Source organism: Dermacentor andersoni, chromosome 7 (assembly GCF_023375885.2).
Source record: "Dermacentor andersoni chromosome 7, qqDerAnde1_hic_scaffold, whole genome shotgun sequence".
Lineage (NCBI taxonomy): Eukaryota > Metazoa > Arthropoda > Arachnida > Ixodida > Ixodidae > Dermacentor > Dermacentor andersoni.
In genome coordinates, this window is record NC_092820.1 from 99,868,343 (window position 1) to 99,895,754 (window position 27,412).

The window sequence follows — 27,412 nt, forward strand, 5'->3', positions numbered from 1 at the left end:
CTGTATGCGCTTTTACAAAAGGAATTACCTGCTTTCGACGGCATAATCAGATGCCTTATTCTGCGTTCCTTCCACTTAGCGAAGTATATTGCCGACAGAACGTGTCGTGGACAAGTTTTCCAGAGCCGTATACTTCTTCTACAGAAAATTTGCTGCCTGTTTTAATCTCGATCACTGTAGGTAAACGTTTTTTGTTTTTCTTAAGTTGACAGAACAATTTTATACAAGGTGGTTATACATGTGGGAACCACTTAGTAGGTGTTTGCTCGCTGGTACATACTTCTCACTGCTTTCCATTTAAGGTACACCGGACGATTTCAATTCATAATTAAATTGCACCTCTCCTCGCACGTACGACGCTATATTTGCCACTAATTGTCACAACTTTCACAGAACGCTCATGCTTTCGTTGTTCAGAAGTAGTTCCTTCAGCTAGTACACGCACCTGCAAAGCCCACAATGTTCATGTTTCTTTTATTAATAGTATATACTTATTCTTTCTAAAGATATTATGAATAGCTCAATAATGTAATAATGCTAGCTGTTTGAGCGGTTGGTAAGACATGACAAAAACGTTTAGGCGCACAACCAGACGAGGACGCTGAAAGAAGAGACACGAGCGCTAACCTGCGAAATTTTTATTGAAACCCGCGAAGTGGTATATAAAGGCTTTTTTTGGCCGAACATCACGTAAGCGCAGCTAGCATAACTAACTGAGACGACATAAGTATTGTAATTCCTTGGAAGTTAAAGGAATGGACGGCTTGGACACAGTTATCTCCTAAACTATCAGTCATCTCTGCCTCGATAATTTCACGCGTTAGTTGGCCGCTGCTTCTCTTGATGATGGCGCATTCGTGATACATTGGCAAGCAGCTCGATTTTTCACCAAAGTCTGCGCTTTGGCCGCAACTGGGAACATACTACGACTATTATTACTAGATTCACACTTCTTACAGTGCACATCAAGAAGCCCTCCGCACTTTCCCCTCACATTTCCCGCGCTTTTCCCTCCCCGCTTGTCGCATTGACTGAAAAAAAAAATTAGGCAAAAGGCGAATGTTCAAGTCGTTTTTTATGCTCCTGACGAGCAAAATGGGCAAAATGACCAGCATTGGCGCCTCTCACAAGATTGGGTGCAACAAAAATCCCGAGGACACGTTCGCGGATTGTGCGGAATCGATCGCATATAGCATGCCGATTTCTTGTGGTAAGACTTATGTAGGTCAGAGCGGGAGCTGTATAAATAACCACCTCCGTGAACGCCGTAGAAATGTCAGCGAAAAGTGGGGAGGGTTTCTTGATGTGCACTGCAGGAAGTGTGAATCTAGTAATAATCGTCGCTATTGAGATGTGCGTACAGGTTGTACGCACGCCCCGCGAACAGGACAACGCGCATCTCGCTTAGAAAAAGACGACGACGTTGACCGAATGCGCGCGCACGCGCTTTCATGTTCTCGATCGCGGAAGAAGAAGAGGACGAAACTGATAAACGCCGAGACGCGTCAGTATTTCAGAAAATTAATCGTATCGTAGCTGCAGAAGCCGAAGAAGCGACCCGAAAAGGAACGACGATGGTGAACTTCGACGAACTTCCAGTTGAGCTTGCGCTGAAGATACTATCTTACCTTCCTCAGCACTGTCTGCCGACCATAGCCGAAGTCTCACCGTGGTGGAAGACGCTAGCCTTCGATCCCAGCCTCTGGAAGGAAGTGTGCATCGATTCAAGTTTTGCAAGCAGCGTCCAGCGTGTGCGCGACGTTCTGGAAAGAGCTACGATGATCCGTAAGTTAGACGTCTCCACAGGACCTCTTTATCTTGAGGTCATTGCATCGGCTTCGAAACGCTTCAAGCTGATGACAGAATTGGCGATCCCTGGCCGGGCATTGTCCCATGCTAGCATGCCGGCCATCCTGCAGAACTGCGAATCGCTCAACACCGTCGTGCTGCGCGGCAGGGATACGCTACTGCCGGTCGACATATGCGCCCTCGAGCACCTCAAGTGCCTCAAAGCGCTACTGGCTTCCCGCGAAGTGCGCATCGACGATGACGTTTTTCTGCGGCTGTGCCTCATTTGTCCTCGTATAGAGCGACTGCACTTCAACTCGGACTTTATATCCCGCAGAGACAGCTGGGAGGGCCTGCATCACCTGCGACACCTCACGAGGCTTTCGATAAGTCGAATTTCAACGGTTGCATTGCTGCACGTCTCCAGGAACTGCGGCAGTCTGCAGACTCTCCAGATAAGTGACATTTGGAACGAGAACGAAGTGAGCGTCGCCCAAGCTCTTGAGAGGTTTCGGAAGCTGAAATTCATCTCAATATTTGACAGCTGCGGCACGGACTGGTTCGACTCGAGGTTCCGCACGCCGCCAGAGATACAGCGCTTCGACGTGCCAGGCCTCCATATGCAAGAGAAACACTTTGCGCTCCTTGCCGAAAGCTGCCGTGACAATATCAGAAGTATCGCCTTTAGCGCGAAAGTGCTTACACCTGCATCCTTGAACGCCCTGTATGGATGCAGATACCTCGAGAGCATCGCCATTCACGATCTCCGCGGCAAGGGACTATTACTGCCCAAGCTGATCAAGCTCCCCAACCTCGTGCGAGCAGAGCTGCACGTCGCTGAAGATACGACGGAAGCCATACGCACGTTGAACTCAGTAGTGGACATACTGGACATGTCCAGCGAAGGCAGCGCACGGCTAGAGGTGCGCATGCACTGCTCTTCGCAGTCTTCCCAGGATGCCATGATCCGTGGCGTGTGGCTTTTCAAGGAGTTCCTCGCTTTAAACACGCGCCTTTCAGGCCGGCAGATCCGTGACATTGAGGAACAATGCTGGCGAATCAAAGATGCTAAGATCTTCTGGCTACCGATTGGAAGAATAACGTCGAGAACAGTCCATACGTCGTTCCCGGTCATAAGCAAAACGCTAAAGCACCTCATACTTGACCTTTCGGACTAATAAGCACCACCGGACAACCTAAAGTGCTGAAGAGCTTAATACTTCTGACTATAAGTAATAAATGTTTGAAATCAATGAGAACGGCATCGTGTGTTACTTCTTATTGCATACTGCAACTTGATTGCATCTTTTGTGTTGAAAATTTACAATTCCTGTACTCACGTTCTTGAATGTATTACTGTCCACATTGATACGAGATATAACTTCAGGTTACCGGTTCCATGACTTGGAGTTCATTGCAGTCTCATTTGCATGGGATGGCGCTCATATCGTACACTACACAGCTGTGAGGAAGCCATGCCTTTGAGGTGAGCTACATGGATGTTCATTTGCGCTGGTATCAACATTAAAGCAGTTTGGGTGCTCACCAAAACGCATCCTGTTGCATGGATGGCAGAGTACTCCGGAGAAGCCTCTGCGCGGGTGCCGGTGATTGGTGTAGCATGATAAAACCGAAGTTATTCTTCGGAATGGCTTACTGGTGCTGAGAAAATCAAAGCATCAATATGGATTACCATGCTCTGGCGAGGGAAAGGAATAGTGTTCATGGAAAACGTCGAACAGACGCATTTAAAAAACTAACTGTAAAGCGCTTCGTTATTTGTCATGAAAGATGATGCTAATCGTTTGAAATTTGTGTCTAACAGCAGGGAACGGGCTTTTTCTTTTACTTTAGAACTTTTGGGCGAACAGGCAGGCACAAAGTTCTTTTCTAACGCAGCAGAGTCTTTTTCTGTGATAATGCCATTATCTCGGATTACAGACAAAAAAGTCCTTCTTTGTCTGTCGCAAGACGTGGAAACATTAATTAGAATTAAATCACGAACGCGTAAAATTCTGTCCACAATTTGCACTCTTTTTTCAGTCTTAGCAACAGCGTTCACGCACTCAGAAATACTCCTCGCCCTTTCATCCCCAGAGAGAGAGAGTAAAACTTTATTCAATGTAAATAAAATAAGGCACGATGGTTGGAGCCCCTATTCCAGGGCCCCACTGGCACGCCAACCACTCGCAGAATCGATTGTGCAGACGCTAACTTATCCACGCGCTTCAGGGAATCGAGTTTCGAAATGGCCTGCATTGTAACGGTAGCGAAGAACGCCGCATGTGAAAGAAGAGGAAGAGAAGGATAGAGTATAGGGGCAGTGGGTCGGGGGAATAGTTGGTTTTGGAACGGCTTAGGTTTGGGCGTGTCGCGTACCGCTTGGAATCCGTTCAAGGCAACGGACTCCCGTTACATTTTGGTGGCAACGGTCATGTTAGCCCGCAGCAAGGCGTCCCCCAATACGACGCCTTCGCTCGCATCGGTGCTGCAATCTATGCCAGCACCGTCATCGCACACTTCACTGGATCACGCCCTTTCCACGAGCGACGCCACCACTACGCAACCGTCGCCGCTATCTCAGGCTTCAGATTCTGGTACGACACCTTCAAACATTCACCCTGCTGATTCGGATTGCACTCGCCGTCAACCTGCGCCCAACTTGGCGGCTCTCCTGGACTCTTTTGAAGAACGCCTTGACCAGCGACTGCTCTCTGTTGAGAACTGTTTACTCCAGCGTATGTCTTCTGCGGACAGCCACACCGCTGACTTCACCACACGTGTTTCCAGCCTTGTGTCGCCTGCTTCCACTGCTCAAGTTCCACCTGTCTCGGCACCTCAATATCCCTTTCCCATTTTCTTCACGCAACAATGTCAAGGATCCTTCCGAAGACCACCTACCTTTCCGGTCTCCTTTCCGGTCTCCTACCTTTCCTGTACACGGAAAGGTCTCCTTTCCGTATATAGTTTGAGTCTGTCGCTTCTCGCCACTCCAGGCCACCTCACCAGAAAGCTCAATTAAATCCATGTAGCTCAGCTTCGTTCTGCTGCCGCTGATTTTCTGGAGTTTCTGCCAGCATTCGACCGTTCCAACTACGTAAGCCTCGCCTCGCCACTCGAGTCCCGCCCATCTTCAGCACTTAACATCTTACAGAATTACGGCACGTGCAACAGGGCCACTACAGCCTGCAAGAGCTCGCTGCTCTTGTCGAGCGCCTGTCATGGAAGGCACTGGCTGATTGTCCGAACTCCACCATCGACTTCATTGCTACCGAAGCCTCCATTGACACCATCATTGACAACGTTCAACGCTTCGTCCGTCTCTCCCGCCCGTCTACAGTTCACGCTGCCTCTCTTGCCTTGGAGGTTCGCATGGCGGAATGCTCCACTGCACTGTCCTTCCTCCACCATTCTACATGCAAGCGTTAGCAGGCCAAACCAGTCGGTGAGACACATACCGTCAGCGCTCTACAACTGTGCGCTGCTATCAATGGCAGGAGACAAGCCATTATAATCGTGACTGCGTATAATGCCCCTTTGTCGGAAAACTTCACCGCAGACCACTGAGGGCAGGCCCTCCGCGTAAGTCGTCACGTCACTCTCCTATTATTGGGCCCGTTTACGAATATTCCCGCGTTGAAAGTCCAGTTAGGTGAGCCACCGGAAAACGTTGAAGCCCTGGCTGGCGGACAATGGGACAGCTTTTAATTTCATGATACCCAATTGGATCCCCATTCAGTGCCATTTGAAGACGGCTACGGTCGCACCAGCCGGCCACCTCCTAGCTGACGGAGATCGTCTACCATCCCTCGCAGAAACTTCGATGTCTGTGGCTGCTTTCGAAAAAAAGTGTAAGTTATCAGCATAGAGCAGTTTACACCGTTTGGAGTGCCCCTTCTGATAACGCGCGTGCCGTTCGTTACTGGAAAGTACCGGGCTCGCAGCGTTAAAGAAAGGAAACGCATCAAGGCAGATAACGATTATTGTTGTGTGGCAGAAGGGGCAAGCCAAAGGGTGTAACTTTGCCTAAGAGTGCAAGTGGGCTCATAATCCAGCGTCACCAAATCTTTCAGCAAAGCCTTCATAGAAACTACATTTGTTTTCTGCCTCCGTTTTAATAGAACACATTTCTTCGCTTAATGCAAGCGTGCCTGTTTAGCCCAGTGGGTAAGACACTTGGCTCCTGAGCTTGCGGCCGTACGTTCGAAAGTCACAACCGCCAGCGCTTTTCCTCTCGAATTTGTTTCGTCTCATGTGACGGACGAAGGAATGAGTTTCCTGTAGGCATAGCAATACTTACGCATTTAAAAACTAGTCTCGAAGGAAGTGCTTTTGATAACTGCATAATAGAAGACATGTCATTAACACCACTTAGCTAAATGTACAAAATGCACTCCCCTACGAATATTTTTATTTCATGGTGGGATCTTATGCGAGTGTTACGGACACGTCACGTTTCTGTGGCTGGCTCACATGTAAACTTTTAGCAACTTCAAGGTGACCGCGAGGCGTGTTGTCCATCACGTCTACGCTATAAAAGAGTTCGTACGAAGCCAACATAATCCAATCCGAGCGACAAGCAGCTCCAGCTTTGCGGCACTTGCAAGCTAGCTCCTTGGGCTTTCTCCGTCGTGCCGCTTGTTTTTCGGCGAGGCAACTTTCAATTTATCAGCGGGAAAACGTCGCCGGAGGACAAACATGAGACTTAGCAGATTTGTGGAATTCGGCAGGAAGATTATATGCGTTGGAAGAAACTACAGGTGAGTGGTAAAACGCTTTGTTTTTTTTTTTCTCTCTTGTTTGAACGCTCTCGAAGCGCATGGGCTGGGGAAGAGGTTGGTCACTTCAGGAGACCGCGATATCAGTGCGCTGAACTTCTTTCGTGTCGCAAAGTCAGCACATATGTCTTACGAACAAGTCAGTACTGCGGGGATTTGCACATTGTCCCGCATCGTGCAGCGGAAAATATCTTGCTATCGGCCTTGGTTCACTCGATTCAGTCCATTTTACCTCCGCTATTCCAAATAAACAAGAGTGTCGCCAGCACGTCGCATTCCGCTGGTGGATGTTGACAGCTGTTTATTGCGTAATCGAGGCTCGCCGGAGTGCGGCTTTTATGTCGCCGGAATGCTGATAGCCTTCGGGCCACAGCCTTTCCTTTCCTGATCGACGCCGTATCATACCGCCGCTCCTAGCGGCTGGGTCATTACTCTCCGCTGGTAGAATTAATCAAGAAATCGCGTAGGCAGAAGAGAAAAGAAAACGTGGCCGATTCCTTCCCGACAGCAGCACCAGTTTGTCATGTTTCGCGGAATGTACTAAAACGTGCTGGACCCAAGTGTCGGATTTGAGTGTAGTTTATGGTCTCGCCTCGATTGTAGCATCAGCGCTTGTCGGTTGTGCGATGTGTCGGTAATCGCTGCGGAGTTCCGGCAGGAGATATTGATGTACGTATATGGAACTGACCTGTCGATATCTGTATCATACTAAAACGTGCTGGACCCAAGTATCGGGTTTGAGTGTAGTTTATGGTCTCGCCTCGATCGTAGCATCAGCGCTTGTCGGTTGTGCGATGTGTCGGTAATCGCTGCGGAGTTCCGGCAGGAGATATTGATGTACGTACATGGAACTGACCTGTCGATATCTGTATCATATCACTTGCATTGCGTGCGGCGTCCGGCTTCCACAACTAATATCTGAAGATGAAAAAACTCGGTCGTGGAAACAGCTCGATACTGTAGGCCACTTCTGTGCTGTTTTCATCCTGGCGTGTCTCCACTGTGTGTGTGATTGATTAAACTCGCACAGCTTTTCCTTTCATATCTTTCAAATCTTTCAACCCTATGGTGGCTTCTATGTGTCCTTTGGCAATTTCATGCCACCGTAGGGCCAATTTCACCCATTTTCCCCACACTCGGAACTGGCAACAAGGCATGGCCAACAACCAGAAGATCCTTCCTCTTTTATTTCGACCAACCACAACAGCCACGGCCTGTCTTAGCGAGATTGGTTAGAAGGAAGTGGAAAGCTTGTGATACTGTATGCACTCAAGTAAAGGCCAGACTTCATTTTCCTGCTCTCGATGAGGGGAGGCTCTTGCACAGCGATGAGCCATTTCAATTCAATTTCTCTGCAGGCCATGTGTAATACCCTTGAGTCTCTTAGTAACGACTGCTGTTTTCATAACGTGTTCATTTGTTCACACATACACACCACGCAGCTGGTGCCATACCCTTGAGTCTCTTAGTAACGACTGCTGTTTTCATAACGTGTTCATTTGTTCACACATACACACCACGAAGCGCTCAGCACTTCAGTGTTGTCACTACTGTGGCACTCTTTGGCAGCACACTTGTAGATACAGTCGTCCATTGTGCCATCCATAACGTTAAGTAATGCTTGCAACTTAAAAGCTTTCACAACAATGTCCGAAAACACTGCATGCCATTGCACAGTAACTTTCTTTTTTTTGTTCTTCAGTATTTTTTTTTTTTTTTGATTTTTGGGCTGTCAAGTTCGGGATGCAGCTCGTAAATGAGTGCGACCTTTATGTGACTGTATGCAGTACCCTTTTGACACATAGCTTGCACCTTGAAGTGAATCAGCAGAACGAAGAAATAGAAGGGAGAGAGAGAAAAAGGACAGAAAGCAAGACAGAAGAGAGGATCACTCTGCAGCCGCATGCATAGAAATTGCCTACAAAGCAGTGCTAAATGCATTCAGACTAAAGGAGGCAGAATGTTACCACTTCTGCTGCATCACATTTGCTACCATTCTAGAATGCAGAGCAGCCACGTAGCAAGTCTCAACCGATTGCTGATGTCGGCCGGTCTGCACCCCATGGCCAGTGGAAAGGCCAAGTGCACATGGAACAATGTTAGAGTATCTGCTGACTCTATCAAATTTTCCCAAGAGTTAATATTTGGGCTCATACTGAGTGTTCACTACTGTTTTTGTTAAGCGTTATGAAAAATACTGTTCACAAAGAAGTTTTTAAAGGTGTTGAAGAATGGTGCGGCAGAAGGCTGCAGACAAATGCATGCAACAAAGAAATTGTGACGACGGCTACGCTACCCTCTTTGTGGCAGCTCAGAATGCCATACGTAAGCACAGCCTCCTGTGTACTACTCGGTGCCTTTGTTTGAGGTTTCACATAATTGATAATGCTGGGGATCCTGCCAATTCCTGATGGTAATGCAGAATGCTAACAGATATTTCGTACCCCAAACAAGACTGGAACTGAGTCTCGCTTATGGATATCCGACCACCCTCGTAAAGCACACTGGAGGAGCACAGTGGAGCGGCTCTACAATGAAATGACCTGTATAACAAAGAGAACATTGTGTTGTGGTTCTGTTCCTTGGTGCGTGATCTTTATAACGAAGTGAGCCGTATAACGAATGACTTCGGACGCCCGAAGCACTTCGTTGCAAAAGCGTTCGACTACTTGCTTCGAGCAAGAGTATTTAAAACAGCTTCTGAATCGGCTGAAATCGCTGCCATCAAGGTCGCTGAAAGAGTCACTGATATAACAACACGTTGCTTGTTGCTTCTGTTTCAAGTTTGCAGCTTGCACTGCACATCTAAAGGAGAATCATTGTTAATAAAGAGCAAACATATCTGATGAAGGGTGTGTGTTCAGGGCATACTTTAAGAAAATGTACCAGCCAATTCCTCCCTGGGTAAATGGCATACCCTGACCTTCACACATGCACACACACACATGCTCACACACCTTCGCCACGAAAATATTGTAAATTCTGAAGTTCAGAGGCTGGCAGGCATGCCTTTGGCAGACATGTGTAATGCTTCTACCCATTACTAAAGCGACGGCAATGTTTTTAGTCTTAGACGAAAAGAAAGCAGCTAGCAAAATTGAATAATGTGTCTTTCCATGTTATATTGCATTAGCCTTGTCTGTGTGTGTCATTGCACTATTCAGGCTTCATACACCTCCTTGAAATTCTTTAAAAACGTTTGAATTTGGAAAGAGAGATTCAAAGGCCCTTACAACTCCTTAAAAACAAGTGCACTCCTTCAATTTCTGAAATGAGCATGAAAAGTATGGACAGCTTAGGAAAGTTCATAAGGTCGCATTCTTGAATACTGTGCAGTTAAAGATGGGAAGAGCGTAAGAAATTTGACTCTGCCCGAACTTGTCAAACTTTTATGATTGTCTCATCTTTAAGTGCGACGTTTTCGAGAATCCCTTGAAAACTGCACATGGGACTATGCCATGGACACTGTCTATTGGAAAACAATCCTAGATTTTTTGTTTTGAGAGTGTCGCTAAACAATTGCAATGTGGCATGTCCATAGACACCGACAACAAGCTTGTTTTGATTACCGTTGCCATCGTGTAGCTAAACAAGGCTAGATCAAGTGACCAAGCCATGCCACCATTTGGCTGTTTTGCTAGTTTGTTCTCACCACAGCTATCATGGCATCTTGCTCGAGCCCTTGACTCCAAGTATGCCTGGAGGAAAGCGAGTTTCATCCACTTGGCTGTAGCACGACAAGCATCTTTGGCTGTAGTGTCTCTGGACACAACTAATCATCATGCCAGAAGGCAATCGACATCATTACAATGGGAAAGTCAATGTGTGAAGGCGACCTGAAGAGCTTGAAGCGTGTGTGCAAGTCGGCAGCTGAAAAAGAGACGTAACTATTTCACAGCGTATGTGTATGAGTAAGATTTATTTTACCCTCCTTGAATTCTGACCTTCGGCATCCTGGAAGTCCTCTAATTGGCCTTGAATTGTTAGCCAGATGTTCTATATGAACCCCGACTATTGTACTCTCCTAAAGGGACACTAAAGTAGAATGTTAATTCATTCTGTGTATTAACGCTTTTGCAATGCCAAAACGGCAACTCTTGCTGTAAGAGGACGCTCTGCAAACCAGAAAAGATGCGAAGACAAAAGAGCTGTGGCAATACCACTCTGAACTTCCCACGTTAGCTTACTGATGTGGATTTTGCCGGTGTTCATTTGAGCCTGGATAATTATTTATGGATAAATAAGTGCTACATGCACATTCAAAACAAACCAAAGATGACCCAGCGAGTTTCTAAAGCTATATCTGTGCCAAAATGACTCACATACAAGCACGTGTTCTGAAATACCTTGAATTTCTGTCTCCACTTATATTCAACTTCATTTAGTTTATTTAATTGAGCTTGGAGAGAACATTTTATCAATGTATACTGATTTATTGCTGCTACTTGTGCGTCTTCAAATTCGCAGCACGGGCATACTGACATATTTTTTACTCTTCTTTCATTAAACGAAGGTCCAGAACCTTTAAACCTTAGAAAAAAATTTCGCAGGCCTCAGAGTGTTCTATATGTTTTTTAATATAAGCTGCATTTTCGTTTTTCTAAAATTTTTCTCAGTGTGTAAAACCATAAAACCACTAAACACTTAAAACTATGCATGCTGGCATCAACAACATGAGCATATTTTTTTTGGAGGGGGGGGGGGGGAGTTCAACTAACCATGGGCATTTTCTTTCTGCTAGTACTTTCGGCTTGTAAAAATTTTGTTTACAGAAATTCAGTACCCTAAAATAGGGTAAGTACAGGATTTGGTGACGAGTGTACACGCGTGCATAATCACGTTTGATCCTGCCGACTGATTTAAAGTGTGTGCATCTTATACACTGGTGTGATATATACCTTTCTTTTATTATAAATGGCAAAAGTGAGGGGTGCAACCTACAGTCCAAAAAATACAGAAATAGCTTTTCTACAGCAAGTTTCGGTTATGTTTCTTCCTGGGTGTTACTGTGTCGTGCTCTCACAATGCAGGAAATGGTCACGGGGAAGTAGGGCGATCCGGTGTTTTTCCGGTTACTGTGTTGTGACTCAGAAAATGCTCACGTGGGAGTAGGACATTGTGACATTTAGACATTGCCCCGACTCGCTCGGTCACCTTCTTTGCAGCTATTCATTCCAAGGGTTTACGCAGCAGCATAGGAAACGGCCGAACGAGCAGGAGAGAGAGTCCAATGCCCTACTCCCACGTGACCACTTTCTGCATCGTGACATTACAATGCAGTAACCTCCTGAAAAAGTAAACTAAAACTGGCTGTAGAAAAGCTCTAAATTATTTAAGATGTTCTGAGGGTTGTGAGCATTTTTTCTGCGGTTTAGATGCCCCGGACCTTCATTTAGCAAAAGAAAGTTAAAAATATTTTTGCGAGAGGAAAAGGCAAGCAGTCAGTTCCAAGTGAACAGCCGTTTACTGTTCTTTTCTGCAGAAGCTACCACGCATACTTCTTCATCCTCGGCTTCTAGCTTAACTAGCACGTGCCATTACCCCTCCCTTCAAAAAAGAACAAAAAGAAGGGAGACTGCTTCTCCATGCGACTAGACGAAAGTTAGGCCACCCTCCCCCCCCCCCCCCCCTCCCCTGCCAAAAAAGTTGGGGAGATGTCAATTGCCACAAGAAGAAAATAAAAGAAATGAGAAATACAACGGACGTGACGACAAGGGCCACATCACAAAGTTTGTGGATGAGAGTCGGTGCGAGTGGTAGGACTGCATCCTGGTAACATGAACAATTTCAGAGGAACATGGTCTACGGGAGTGGTGCGAAGTTTTGGCTGGAATAACTCCAAGGTCTTCCACTGCAATACAGTCCCCTGGCAAGCTCTGTGAGGAAGACGTCAACAACAACCGCAAGCCAAACCGAGGGGATCTCAAATGCCGCCGTACCATCCATTGTCAATGCGTCTTGCACGCCTAACCTGTTCCACGGCGACGCCTTTGAGGACGTTGAAGAATGGTTGGACCATTTCGACCGGGTCGCCACCTTTAACGACTGGGACGATCGCCGTAAGTTGAAGAACGTCTACTTTTCCCCTTTAGACACGGCAAGAGTATGGTACGAGAACCACGAAGCCTCGTTTACCAGCTGGCAGGAGTTTTACCAACTGCTTCACGATGCCTTCAGCACCCCCGAAAGGAAAGAAAGAGCCGAACAGGCACTGTCTTCGAGGTGACAAATGCCAAACGAAACTGTCGCCATGTTTGTCGAAGACATGACACAATTGTTCCACCGGGCCAACCCACTAATGCCAGAAAACAAGGACGTGCGTCTGTTAATGCGAGGCGTAAAAGAACAGCTTTTCACGGGCCTCGTGCGCAATCCTCCTACAACATTGTCTCAGTTCGTTCGTGAGGCAACAGTCATGGAACGTATGCTTCGGCAGCGGCTCTCGCAGTATGAACGCCAGACCACTATGACTGCTGCATGCTCTCTTGTACCTGCAAATGATGACGGGGAGTCCCTTACCGAGGTACTGGCATCGGTAGCTTCTGGTTCAGGACCAGTAGGCATACAGTGGATGCATACCTGGCGCCTCCACCAGTTTATCGTGAGAGGAAAAGGCAAGCAGTCAGTTCCAAGTGAGCGGCCGTTTACTGTTCGTTTCTGCAGCAGCTATCATGCACACTTCTTCATCCTCGGCTTCAAGCGTAACTAGCGCATGCCAGTATCATGTCAGTACGCTGTAAAGATGGACTACAGAGCTGTGGTTGCTTATTAGAATGTTTCTATTCATGAAACTGGCTCAATACTTCATGTAACAATGGCCATTACATATGTCAGTCAAATGCTGTGTGCAAGAACTTTGGTTGGAAAAGCATCAGATGTCAAGGTTATAGAGACAAGGAAAAATGAAGAAAGACACACGCACACACACACACATTTTATTTTGACATTAACTGCCAACATGCTCAAGTCTACCCTTCACAGAAAATATTACTTTGTGCCTGTAACATGTGAGAGCTAAATTAAAGAGAAATGGAAGTTCAAAATAAATTTTGTGAAGGAGGGTAACCATGAGGAAATCTACGGTTGGGGGCTAACAGATACGGCTTTTTCTTTGTGCAGAGAGCATGCTGAGGAATTGGGCCACGCGGTGCCCAAGGAGCCGCTGCTGTTCATGAAGCCCCCAACAGCCTACATCACCGAAGGGCAGTCTATAATGGTAAACGCATTGTGGGCAAAAGCAGTCGGTAATCCAAGCAACCTTTTCAAGTGGCACTAGTGTGCTATCGATGTCACAAAGGTGGCATAACAGAGTACCGATTGCAGAAGTAGCTCACCTTCTCTGTAAGGTTCATAGACTTTGCAGGCTTGCAAATGACCAGGAGCAGGGGACTAGTGAGCAACTCTGTACTGCTTTTGAACAGCATTTCTTAGTTGGGGTTCAAGAAGGCAGTGAAAGAAGCCAGTTGGTGGCAATTTATATCTTTCTTTGTGTGCTGTGTACGGCACGGAAACTGGGGGGCACACTAACAAATGAACGGTGTGCAAACTTGCAACTGGTTTATTTGTTTTACCACAGGCCGAGTATTATGGAGGTTCGTGAACGCAGTGATCAGGAAATAAAATATATCTAAAGAAAAACAAGGAAAGACTTATTGAAAGTCACTGATGCTCACAAAAAGCCAGTCCTAAAGATTATATTGAGATGTTCAAATACAGTACAGCTGGCATGTTGGCAAACATACTTGGGGACCATTTTAGTGCCAACACACAAGAGCAGTGTGATGAGAGAAACAAGTTGCATGGCTGTTCTTTGACGTGTGCATGAATGATGAAGGGTTTAAGGGAAAATGCATGTAATGTATTAAATAAATGCATAGAAACTGATTAAGAGCGTCGCTAAATTGCAGCATTTTTATTATGTTAGGTAGTCTCTGTGGCACCATACATGACGATGCTTCCTGTACAGCTGTACTATTACTTTCATTGTAATAACTAAAGCCCCCTTACTCAATTCTCTGTTGGCCTGTAAGGTATCTTAAATAAATAAATAAATAGATGCTGAAAGTCCGCTGTGTTGTTATGCCCTCGAGACCATTGTCTTAAATTGTTGGATTAATATAGTGAACGCTTCAATGTCAGTGTTATGACAAATGGAACAGCGACCACTGCATACAGCCACCAAAGAAAACTTTGCTGCAGTTACCGATATATTATTTCGATTCACTTGTGCTTCACACGACAGGCTGTTTTTCCGAGCATCTGGTTTGTTTTCACGCTAATGTTGTCTACGAAAATTACCTGAGGGAAGAACTCTGGCGCTATTGTGTTTCGGAGCCACAAGCAGATTGCTTGAGCCAGCATTGAAAGAATGGTTAGTGCTACATGCATTTGCATAAAGCTTGCCCTTCTGGCATCTAACGACTTTGTAACCTGGGAGATTGATTATGTTCAACAAAGAATTGTGATGCAGCTACAGTTTGCAATGATTATGTATGTCTGCAGAGTCTTATTGTTGCCTTGCTGTGTTTCGAAGGGCGTAATTGCTTGAAGATGTAGGCCAGGAAAGATGGGTAAAGCATAGTAAATAAAACCACAAGAATGTCCGAAGACACAAACGTGAAAATCGGGCAAGTGCACTCACCGCATTGCCCTTCATTCCCATGGTGGCTGAACAGTCACAGCGCCACAATGCCCTCTGGCAGTTTCAGCAGGAAACGTTTTTACAATGCCCGTGTTCAAGCACGCGCAATGGCTGTGGACCATCAGTGCACCAATCCTCTTCACCGTTTCAGATTCCTAGGGACTGCGAGGAGCTAGATCACGAGGTCGAACTGGGTGTGGTTGTAGGGCGCCGAGGGTCTGCCATCCGCGCGGAAGAGGCACTCGACTACGTGGCAGGATATGTGGTCGCACTGGACATGACTGACCGACAGCTGCAGAGACAGGTGAGGACTGGTGCCGAGTTTAAGTGACACTTAATGAAAGTGTTAGGTCAGGCAGAATTCAATGATTGCTCATTTGAATAGGAAAGTAAGGTAGGCCATCATTGATCATTTTTTCTTGTGTAACGTGAGGGTGTTTGGGTTGTGTTCTATGTTGAAACATTTTCGGAAAGAACAACATTGTGTGACATCAAAAGAAAAGGCTTACTTGCAGGCCAACCTCTCCTACTGAGATAAACACTTATAAACACCAGGTTGAAAATAGGCCTTAAGATTCTCAGCTGTGCCACTATATATCTTGTGGTGAAAAGGTAGACAAAACCCGGGAGTGTGAGGATGTACATTCCGACCCATATATGAGAATATTCTATTGCCATTGATATTACATTTTTCTTAGAGCAGGTTACGGAAAGAGAAAAAAAGACAAAATAAAAATGTAAACATCCTAATCCCGAGGAAATCATGCCCCTTTCACTGTTTAAAAAAAAAAGCCATAATCTGTCAGCTTTGGTTGCTTCACATAAAACTTCCTGAAATCCTTCTTTAAAGGGCCCCTCACTAGGTCTGGCCATCTTGAGCTGACAAGTGCACAGTGTACAATGAGCGATAACGATTGTGTCTGAAAAGTATTACATCACTGTGTGCTACGGAAAGATCTGAAATTTTCAAACCAAACGCCGTTTTCCCTTCTCCTCGCGGCCGCTGTGTTTCAAGCCGGAGGATGACGTACACATGCTAGTACGCCTACGAACACGTGTTTGTGCTGTGATGTTGCTCATGGTGACACCTGACTTCGAGAATTATTCAAGGCAACATATATTATTTGTGTAATATGGTGCTTGAATAGACTAATTAAAGCTTAGAAAAATAATAAAACCCACAAACCGAATGTCTGCGTGTTTTTGTTTCACTTTGCACCGCAGCAAGAGAGATGTACTTCCATTTCGTCTGCATGTTCGCTCGTCGTAAAGTGCAAAATCGTGCGCTGCGCTAAACGAGACAATCACAAAAGCTTGCGCACGACGTCGCCAGTGGAAGTGAATAGCGCCACAGAAAAGCGAGGAGAAAAAAAATTGAGGCGGGGCTTGTGACGTGTGCATCACGCGATCCTCAAGGTCCGGTATGGGAGAATGCAGGGAAGGAATTTCGCTTGCAGAGGCTAGACGGGGCAATTGGAGAAGGTGTCTCACTTGGCAGTGGAGCTTGCCTCCTGAAATCTTGGGTTCGTGGCACTGAAATATTTATATCTCTGCTATTAATGAGCCAATCTGAAAAATTTTTGTGGCAGAACGCTCCTTAGAGGACACGTAACAACTTCCGGTGTATAACCGTAATTTGCTATGGGTCCTGGTGTGGGGCCTTTTAAAGTGTCTAAGTGCACATTCTTAGCGACAGATGCATCACAAAAAAAAAAAATGAAGCTCGGTAGAAACTTCGTCATCTGCACAGTATTCTGCAAAGACACAACATGGGCATTCTGCTCTGCAGTGGAACCCTGTTGATAAGTTTCTCAACGTTGCGTTTTCCCGGCTGCTACGTCATGTTTTCGTGGTCCCAACCTAAAGCCCATTGACTCCTGTGTATTATGTTCCCATTTGATGTGTCGCCATTCTGTAATGTTCCCGCATGTTACATTGCATTCGAGTGCGGTGGTCATGCAAATTTGGTGGTTTCGTATTCGCAAATACGAAATGCTGGAAAGATGCAATCATCAGTCACGGTTAAGTGTGTCACGGCATGGTTGTAGTGTTTGCCGGATCACTAAGGTCATCTTCACTGCAGCATAACTATGTTTTGCAGTGAAGCTTAATGGAAAAAAGGCCTCCCTCGCAGAATGCAGCCCGTTTTTGACATTGTTGTGGCAATTTGGGGCCATCCTTACCATTACATTTTCTCTATGACATTTTTTTTTCTGCTGTCCCTTGAAAAACGTGTCAATGGGGTTCTATTGCACTTGTCCCCAGGGTTGTCATCACTGAGGCTTATGTTTCTCTCAATTTTTTTCTCTCAAAGCTGGCTTACAGTGGCCACATCCATTCTTATAACCATTAATGTAGTCTGGAGACATCCCAGTAAGCGGATTGTTTTACCATAGAACACATCCTGAAGTTAATGGTGCCGTGGCTTTTTGTTCTTATATTCTATATATTTTTGCAACTGCTATTCTTACACACGGGTTGGACTGCAGTGTGCAGGAAGTTTGATAGGAAAATCCTACGGAATTGGTAAATCTGAATTTTTTAAGCAGTCATTAAATGAGTGCTAATTCAAGTTGAAGTGCTAATAGATTGGTCCTCCAAAACGTCCAAAGGGAACCCTGCACTGCACCAACGCGTTTATGATGCGACTTTTCCCATATTTATGGGCATTCTGCTGTCTTCTAAATGTCTTCGCCCGCGTAGCATCACGTTCAAGTTTTTTTTTGGTTTTTTATGCATTTAGCTGCTGCCGCAATTACAAAGGGATGCCAGGGTGCAATAATTGCTGGCGATTCCCGCAAGGCTAGGTGGTCTACAGCTAACAAGCATCGCTGTCACCACACTTTTCTTTCATGTCGAGCATTTTTATTGATGGTTGACTGTCATTTACCAGTCATAAGTTATTTGTTAGCCGCCCTCAGGAGAGCTGGCACTGTATTTGGTGGTGATATGAAACCTATCATTCATTTCCATTGTACTCTCGTTGATGAAAGCTCTGCTCCCAATAAAAGTGATGCTTTGGACATTCTGGGGTGCTAACTTGTGACTAGCTTATCTTGGCCCCCATGTATCCCTTAAAGAACAAACAAAAACATTCACCGACGATTACGGTACTCCCTAATGCAAAATAGAGGCTTTTGCCTTCATAGCTGAGCAGCCACACCTGCCTGTGTGCAGGTCACCTCTCTCCCATCTCCCTTCCACCCCTCCGAAACACGAGTCAACAGTGGCAACAACCAACCCCACCAACGCCCGTATAGTATATGACACCCGTTGCTTTTGTATGTTTATATGCCCATTGCCTGCAGGATATGTCACTAACATGTATTCATTATTCAGTGCACGTTTCTCATACAGTATTTAGTACTTTGTGCCCTCTTAACATATTTAATGTATGGGAGCATTTCTTTTTTTGTATCTGTGCGCATTTTTCTGTGCGATTGAGCATGGGTATGAATGGCGATAAGGGCTGTTGACTCTGAGTGGATGTGATTATGAAGACAAGTGAGTGCCGGTTAACGGGAGTATCAACGAAAGTCAGCGACAGTAATTTTAGGTGAACTTAGGTAAAGTATGTTCGAAGGCGAATTAGAAAGTCTTTGCTTTCTTTTTTTCGTTCTTTATGAGCTAAACTAAGGTACATACAGGTCATTACAAATATACGTGCTATTATATGTACCTAATAATCCTATCGCACTGGACATCTTAATGTCATTCGAACTGAATGGCATTAGCATCGGATGACATTATTCGGCTGCTACACAGCAATATTTAATTCCATTTGAATCAAATGACTTCTGCAATCGAATAAGTTCTAGAAACGCATTTGGCTTCGCACTTGAAGCGAATGTAAACTCTCTACCCCAGAGACAAGGTAGGTAAAATATGACATTGAGCGTTGGTAATTTGTGAAGCGTTCATGTAAATAGGCAACTCTTTTGCGTGTTCTAAGGCATCTGTTATATTAACAAGAGAAAAGCTGTACAGCAGGCTGTCACAAAATGTTTTTACTCTCGACCTCAGTGGCGTCTGGCTGCCGTCACTTTACTAGTTGGCCATACTGTAAACAAACGGGCACCTGTGTGCACGTACAAAGCAAGGTACACAGCAACTAACCGCTTCACCTGCTGCAACTTAACGTCATCGTTCAGCGCTGCCATGTCAATCATAACGCATGTGTTCAATTTATCGGCTATGACCAACTCTGTGGCTATGACTACTAAGCTTGTCTTGGCTTATTGTGGCTAGACATTCTGAAATATAAGTTCTATAGGCTTATTTTAGTGAAGTGATGCCCCATATTTATTTTGAAATAAATAGATTGATGTTTCAAACACTCACACATACCTTGTTCTGCATTTCATGCCTAATTTTTTTGAAGGATCGCCATTGATATCATGACTGAAAGGCATTAATTTTTCCTCTGTAGCACCACCATGGGTCAAATAGCATTCACTGCACTGAATGTCATTTGAATCTAATGACATTAAACGCCTAGTGTGACAGGGGTATTACACCATTTTTCCACATATTCCCCACACTGGTTCAGACATTTGTCCCATCACAGTGCTAAATTTGAGATGCCTCTGTGGAATGTTGTCATCTGTAAGCGACGCACACAACCTCCCTGAACGCTAATTGTCATGCGTCTTCACGGCTTTTTGCGAACTCGCAACACCACCTCCTTGCACTTCTCCAAGCGAGACACCTTTCCTGATTCATGGGTTCCATTTCCCTGTGGATTTCGATGTGCATTCGTCTCTTGCTTTATCGAAAACGAATCACACTTGTTGCTCGTACGCCGTGGACGGTTAAAGCACAACCGCCATCTTCAACAAGTGAAAGCGGCGCTGTGCTATGGAGCTACCGGCAGATAAGGCAGGGCCAGTCCAAGCAAGGTTCACATCTTGGAAAAGGATATGTTGACTTCGCATTTACAGCCATGATTTCGCTGAACAAAAATAGGGGCAAGGGCATTCTGATTTGCCCTTGTATGTGAGTTTGTGCTGGTGTATGGAAGTGGATGTGAGTATGAAGGTGTGTGGAAGTGACTGAATGCGTGTGAGTGCAGGTGAGTATGAATGGGCGCAAGTAGTGAGTGATACAGTTACCCTCTAATTCAAATTCTAATGACAAAGTAGTGAGTGATTGCCCATGAGCGTGAGAGAATGTATAGCCCCCAAAGCTATTGGTGAGTATGACTGGGTATCCACTTGTGCCGAACTATGCACACTAGTGAATGAGTAAACTTCAGCCAATGCGATTGGCTCATATCCAACTCATGACTGCTGTGTCTGCAAAAAGAAAAACGCAAAGTGCCTGCTGCCCGTACCATGCAGTGCCAAGCCCAGGGCCACCCATGGGAGCGTGCCAAGGGCTTCGACACGTCCTGCCCAGTGGGGCAGTTCCTGCCCAAGGAGTCTGTGAGCGACCCGCACACACTCACCCTCTGGTGCAAGGTCAATGGCCAACAGCGGCAGAAGGGCAGCACTTCACACATGCTGTTCACCATCCAGCAGCTGCTGGAGGCGGCCAGCGCCCGCTTCACTCTCGAGCCCGGCGATCTTCTGCTCACTGGGACGCCCAGCGGCGTCGGGCCCGTGCGCGCTGGCGATGTCGTCGAGGCTGGCATCGAGGGGCTTGGGCAGGTCCGCTTCCCGGTCGAGCAGCAGAAGCCGAAGCAGTAGCGTTTCTCTAGGATTGTTGCCTTTCCTGGGCCATTCGGTTGCCCACCAGTGAGAGGACCCGGTGCTCACAATGTTGCAAAACAGGAAGAAGGAATATGCCATTCAATGCCCATCCTCACCCTGTGCAGTAATCAGATAAGGACACGAAGGGTGGTACAGAATAACACAGCGCTGATAAGCAGGTGGCGCTGGTTTTACTCTTCGTGTGCGTGTCTGGTGTGCACCGAATCCTTCATTCATGACGAATCAACTAGCCTCCTTCTGAGACCCTTTTGCTTCATCCACTGTATTCCTTCCGACCTTGTTCTGCATCCTTGTTACCGCTAGGTTCTCTCACCACTCTAGTTCTTGTAGTTATGAAACGAAATGGTCTAGTTCAATCTTCGGTTCTTATTGCACAAAGAGCTTGTGACTGGGGCATGGCCTTTTCATCGCAAGCAACAAGGCAGCCGAAATGGGCAGCAGTAGCATGTGTGCTAATAATCGCTGGGTGTAGTGATATCCCGAAAGGCTAATTCATGAAGTTAGGTATCTTTTCAATTACTTTCTAATGCTGTATGCACACATTGCGTGCAACTGTGCGCTCCTGTTGAAGTAGCAGAGACTAGCCAGCGTACAGGCTCTCAACTTTAAGTTTCCTTCTTTTTGGTAACTGTTTTGTCTTCGGCAATGATATTGAAGCAGCAGCTCTTCGCTGTTGACTTATGCGGGGCTTTACGCAAGCCATCTAATTTTGTTCTTGTTTGGCTTGTCCCAACATTCTAGAATTTAAAAAATCTGCACATACACTGCCGTAGTAGAGAGCTGAACACTGGTACCGTAAAGGGCGAAATTTCTTTGGGCATGCATTCGCGTTCAAGTGTTACTATAAATAAGTAGTCGCAGACTGATCTGAACGGTTCAGGGTGAATTTGTCAAATGCTACAACCTTGTGCCTTTTGTAGGTACGGTACCATACCCAGCAGTCAGTGCAGTCAAGCTCTTGGGAGCAAACCACACATTACGTGGGTCGCTGAAATTTTCAAAGCTTTGTGTTGTTTGAACTGAACAGCCAGTTTTCTTACTCAGTGGCATTGCAATGCCGGCAGAAATAAGTATAAAGTTAGCAGTTTTTTTTTTTTCCGTACAATTTGAATCTGTCCACATGTTCTATCCTTCACTTCGAGGCACAACAGGTGCCATGTATAGTGTAACCCCCACTGACCTGTCGCATATCCAGTAACACGTTACCAGATGTCACCGCTGATGTGAATGCTGGCGGGCAGTTCTCCAAGCATACGTATATCCGTGGCCTCCTTAGGAAATGCACTCATTTCCGAAAGGTACCGGTAATGGCTGCTTTGGACCAACCCTTGAACCGAACTTTGTGGGAATTAATAGGCACATTACATTCTTTGCATGTTTCTCGTCGTTCTGTAGGTGTGGGGTGACTGATGTTATCAGTGAAGCGAAGTCATTCCACTTAGGCCCCATAGGTTACAAAAGGCTTGTTCTCTGTGCACCTTTGGCTGCTGTTATTTTTTTTATTTCTCCAAGAGGCATACATTTTTGGCACATCTAAGGTTCACTTTGGCTGCTCTATGCTATGCGTCTTTCTGCTAGGTGCATTTTATCATGTTGCCTAGCAGCTAACATGGGGCTGCTCGTTTGTTACGATGCTGGTTTTTTTGAAGGTGGAAACTTCTGTCTTATCCACTTTTCTCTTTCACCTCTTGGACAGTCTGTCATAAAAGTTGCCCGTTTCCTCAATTTTGACTTAAACCGTGGCTGAGTGAATGCCGACTAATCAGAACCTTGTGGAAGTGAACAGCAAGTAGTTTCTCTTGTGTCCCAAGTGCAAGCCTCAAACATTAATGGTGAATTAAACTGGTTGGGCGGCAGCGGCCATGTAAATACTATAGCGAGTGTTCCCATACGGGAATCCTAATCCGCTGGTACAAAAGTAAGCCGTTCCGCACAGGATTATCGCGGAAGTTGCTATAGGTAGCCGATTCAGGAAGCAGCGTCCAGGAGCTGTATTCTCGATAGATCACTTTTGGGGATATTGTTGCTCTCACGCAATTTCGTGAGACCTGACACTGGATGTGCCGGCGCCTACTGGTGACTACATTGCTTAAACCATGCCAACCACAGGTGTCTTGGCACAACGGTAGGGAAGCTGTGACCGTAAACACTGACATGTTCGGCACCAAGTTACACGAACTCTTATGAAAGTGGAAGTATATTTAAAGTGATCAGCTGAGAATACTGCTCAGGTATCTGCTGGATGTACACCGTCAAAGCACCAGAGTGATTTCGGTGGCGCTACTCCTTTTGTTCATGATGTTTAAGTGCTAATCGAGAACCAGTTCAAAACATAGAAAGTACTACGCAAAAAAAAAAAAAGCCTGGTAATGTTGACGTGAAGCACTGATGGTTGATACACTCATCTCTTTAGCCTGCACAACTGACGCAATGTGCAGCTGTCACTCCGTTACCCAGCAGCACGCTGCTGCGGATCGGATCAAACTGAAATAACCAGTGGAACACGCTAACAGACATTACATCAACCACTGCAATGCATAGTCCTTGCCACGGAGATGCGTAATCAACTCGCTCTGTGCCGACCAATGGAATTTGCCATAGTTTATGTTGTGCCTGCCTGTACACTCGGGCAACAACTGCCTGCAAAACACAGCAACGAAGTTTGCAAGCTTGTTTAATGATGCCGTGCTTTGTCGACTCCTGTATGAGGATGCACATTTTGGCACTTCGTATGCATAGCCATTTTTAAGTTGGTTAGTCGGTCTGTTGCCAATCTTGATGCGCAATTCCCTCGCCTTGAGATAAGCAAGTCGAGGGCAGCTGAAGTAGCAGCACGTAATACTAGCTTTGAGAGCTTTGTATTATTGATACATGCATTAACCTCGCGAGTGCCACGCACAAGCGCCGATTGTCCAGGACATTCCTTACAAAAACTGCCAAGGACGAGTCTGGATAATGCGTGTGCTTTCCTGCCCATTTTGAATGCCGTAGACAGTACATTGTTGTCAGCTCTTTTACAAGATTAGATTGACCTTCTCTCTCCCTTTTGCTTCTAGAGGGCACTGCTGTAAGATGATAGCAAGGAAGCAGTGACTTATATGTGGTGGTTAGTTTCACATCACTTAGGCATTTTTCACACATGATAAATATAAGTGGCTTGTTGATACTAATTTTACTCCCCATGGCAAGTGTATGTATTTGGTACATGCAGTCATTCTGCTTTCCACTCGTACGTGCAACTTTGCTTGTCTTCTTATTTACATCTTTTACTAGTGCGTAGAGGATTAAAGGGACTGTGAACTGTTAGCAAAAGCTGAGAGGGTAGTACTAGAGTGTACAGCTGAGCTGGTTGCATTTAATAGCCTAGTCGTTCAGGTGCGCTATCTGTAGTTGTGCTCGACCTGTTACGGCCTGCTGAAGTCGTGCTCACTTACCGGGAAAAGCTCACCAGACCTTGTGTGGTTAGGTTTTGCTTTTAACTTGACATTCGAGTTGCCTCGTGACAAATGATTTCAACTTAACTGTGGTCGTATTTTGTACGTTGACAGTGAGCACGTATGGTAGGCTACGACTGAGGTTCAATACAAGTGCAGTTCATATGCCTGTGGTGTGAGACCTCCCATGCAGATGAAAGCTTTCTCAAGTCTCGAGGACCAGTTTTGCCGGACAACCTTGCGGACCCAGCTTCAATATTCCAGCATTCATGTTTAATGCCTGTCTGTGAAGTCTTCCAAGTGGTTGTGCTTGAGTGGAAGTTCTGCAGTCGGAGTGTTTGTTGCTGGAGGTCGCACGGTTTGGCTGTTGGCCACCATAAGCAGCAGCGGGACTGAGAGTTGCAGCCATGATAGAGGTTTTCTTTTTTAAACTGCAGAACAAGAAACAGAGGCATTGTTGTGGTCCTTTCCTTGTGTTGCACCTGTTTCTTGTGTTGCCGCTGTTCGAAAAATGCTCTGGTGGCGAGTCTGAAGTACGCCCAGCGCACGTCTGCCCAAATGCAAGTCTTGTTGCAAGTTGACCATCACTGCCTGGCCATCACGTGAAAGTTGAAGTTTGCTGACATTCCTTTGGTAACCATACCAGAATATTTGCAATATTATTTGAACCCACAGCTTATGTTGTTGAACCAACGGTTCAATGGCACCAATACACTGCTGATATTCGGTACATGTTTTTATGTCACAGTATAACAGAATGGTGCAACGTAGCAGTGCTTCTAGTTCTGTCTCGCAGGGGCTTGAATATTACGAAGATGAAAGCTTCATGTTGCTGTCCCCTTTATTGAGAGTCTGCGTGAAACAGATGTGTTCTCACATGGTAGCCACTGGGCAGCTTTCCAAAGAGCCCTGGCACAGTTAGAAGGAAAGGTTGAATTCTAGTTTAACCCTGAAGTTTAAAACCCTTTAGCGTGAACGCATATACAGGTGTAAAAGTTATGTGAATTGCACATGTTAGCTCTAAGAGCATCTAACATTGCTCTACAACAATCACTTAATGTGAACATGAGTTTCGCATAATTCGTGTTGCCAAACTAGGAGTAAACTGCAAGTCGGCACGTCAGTTTTGTTTACTTTTTGGGTTCACTTTCTGGCATGGTTCGTGGAATTAGGTGTTCAGCTAAAAATTGTAAACATCATGGCGATTCTTTTTTCCCCAGATATTAATAGTTATTAAACTTCAGTGCTTTGCTTGTAAATCCAGCAAGTTTTACACATCAGTCACATGGGGCACTTTCGATTGCGATCAAAAGTGTAGTGCATGATCTAACTGGTTGAGCAGTTAATAACAGCACATTCTATGTTTGACGTGTAGTATTTGAATAAAGGGGACATTAACCTGTGTTTTCTTCTCGAGAAGAGCTAGACACGTAGGCAAATTAGTTATTGTCAGTCTGCTGAAGGGTTTGCTAATAATGCACAGCAACTGTCACTTGTACCGTGCAAGCCTTGGTGAAAAGCAGTTACAGTTAACAAGTTAGGTTGTTTCCTTCATACTGGTAGGCCATGCGAAAGTGTGCCAGTACTTTGCTCACGCTTCTAGGAGCGCTATGCTGTGGTTGGCCAGGAAAACGTGAAGGGCAATGTCATTTGTTTAAACCAGCAAATGACATATTGGCAGGCCGAGTATGTCTTGCCTGACGGGCCTTGTCATCATTGAATGTTCATTGGTGCCTCTCTGATGGAGCCGTCAGGCGAGGTGTTGGCATTTGATCTAAACCCAAAGGACCCAGCCTTGCATTCCTGGCTTGTGATACGCAGTATGGTGGCAGCTTTACGAATCTGACACAAATGTTGTAAAACATGTTGAATGTCACTGTTTCTACCATGCCATCATTAGATCTCTGCTAACCCTTTCTTCCACCCATTTGCAGCAAGCGTGCCAACGCCAACCACGTGGCGTAGTTACGTGGTGGTTTGCAGTTAACTTTGGCCAATCATTGTCTGCTGCTGAGGTGCTTGTGCTGCCAGAATAGTTAAATTGTTCGTTGTGCATTCTAGATTTATCATGTCACTTCAACTGCCCCGTTTCTAGTAGATGCTAATGGAAAGTTGTACTGTTTCCTTGTGAATGCCATTTTCTACTATTGAACAAATAAACTCGTTAATACAACAGCTGTATGCGTTTACTAAAGAAGCCTTCAGCTGCGGGGCCTCTACATCTTGCTTTGATCTTCCGAGATGACAGACAAGACATGCCTACAAGACGTCACAAGCAAGGCTTGTAAACATGATGTTTCAAGTGGAGATGCTCCTCGAAACAACTCTTTTTCAAAAATTTTTCAAAATTCAAATTCATTGTTTCAAAATTCGGTCAAGTATAGAGTTTTCTATGCAGGTTTCAAATGTGGCACAACTTTTTGTGTAGCTGTTATAGTGTTAGAGTTATAGAATATAGTTATCTTTATGGGCACTTTTTTTATTTAATAAATTTTCACAAAAAGCATCGTGCTGTAGCTTGTTTAGCTTTTTGTAGATCGCAAAGTGCCGATATCTAACCAAACAGTGTGTACAATTACTGAAACTTGTCAAAAAAAAGAGAACATCTGAACAAATTTTTTTTCTCTATTCTCTGAAATATAACCGTGTACTTTTGCCACTTACTGCTTGGAGATATTTCAATTTCAAGTAGATAATAGCATTGTACATATCTTCAAGAGTATGTGTGCCAAATTTCATTAGCATCAGACAATTGCAAGTGTACAAGATTAATTTCATGTGATTGTGAAAAAAAAAAATTAGTAGAAGTGTCCTAATTTATTTTTGTAACTGCAGTAATTGTACACACTGTTTGAATAGATATCGGCACTTTGCGGTCTACAAAGAGCTAAATAAGCTACAGCAGAAAGAACTTTGCGAAAATGTATTACACAATAAAGTGCCCACAAAATCACTCTATTTTGCCATTGTGTAGGACTTAAGAACTATAGCAGCTACACAGAAACTGACGACATATTTGAAATCTGCTTGAAAGGCTATTTATAAGTGCGTGGGTTTTCA

At 45.3% G+C, this 27,412-nt stretch overlaps 1 protein-coding gene across 3 annotated transcripts; it reads left to right on the forward strand.

Annotated features, from left to right (window-relative positions):
* The first annotated feature begins 77 nt into the window (after window positions 1–77).
* On the forward strand, window positions 78–26,527 carry LOC126534038 (oxaloacetate tautomerase FAHD1, mitochondrial-like). Of its 3 annotated transcripts, none has more exons than XM_055072598.2 (4): window positions 78–180; window positions 13,686–13,782; window positions 15,359–15,511; window positions 20,547–26,527. In XM_055072598.2, the coding sequence occupies exons 2-4, from the start codon at window positions 13,738–13,740 to the stop codon at window positions 20,892–20,894; spliced, it is 546 nt and encodes a 181-aa protein (XP_054928573.1). In that variant the 5' UTR covers window positions 78–180; window positions 13,686–13,737; the 3' UTR covers window positions 20,895–26,527. The 3 variants fall into 3 exon arrangements, with proteins under 3 accessions (XP_054928573.1, XP_054928572.1, XP_050037206.1); XM_055072597.2 differs by having other exon boundaries at window positions 78–176; XM_050181249.3 differs by lacking the exon at window positions 78–180 and adding an exon at window positions 6,356–6,548.
* The last annotated feature ends 885 nt before the right edge of the window (window positions 26,528–27,412 follow it).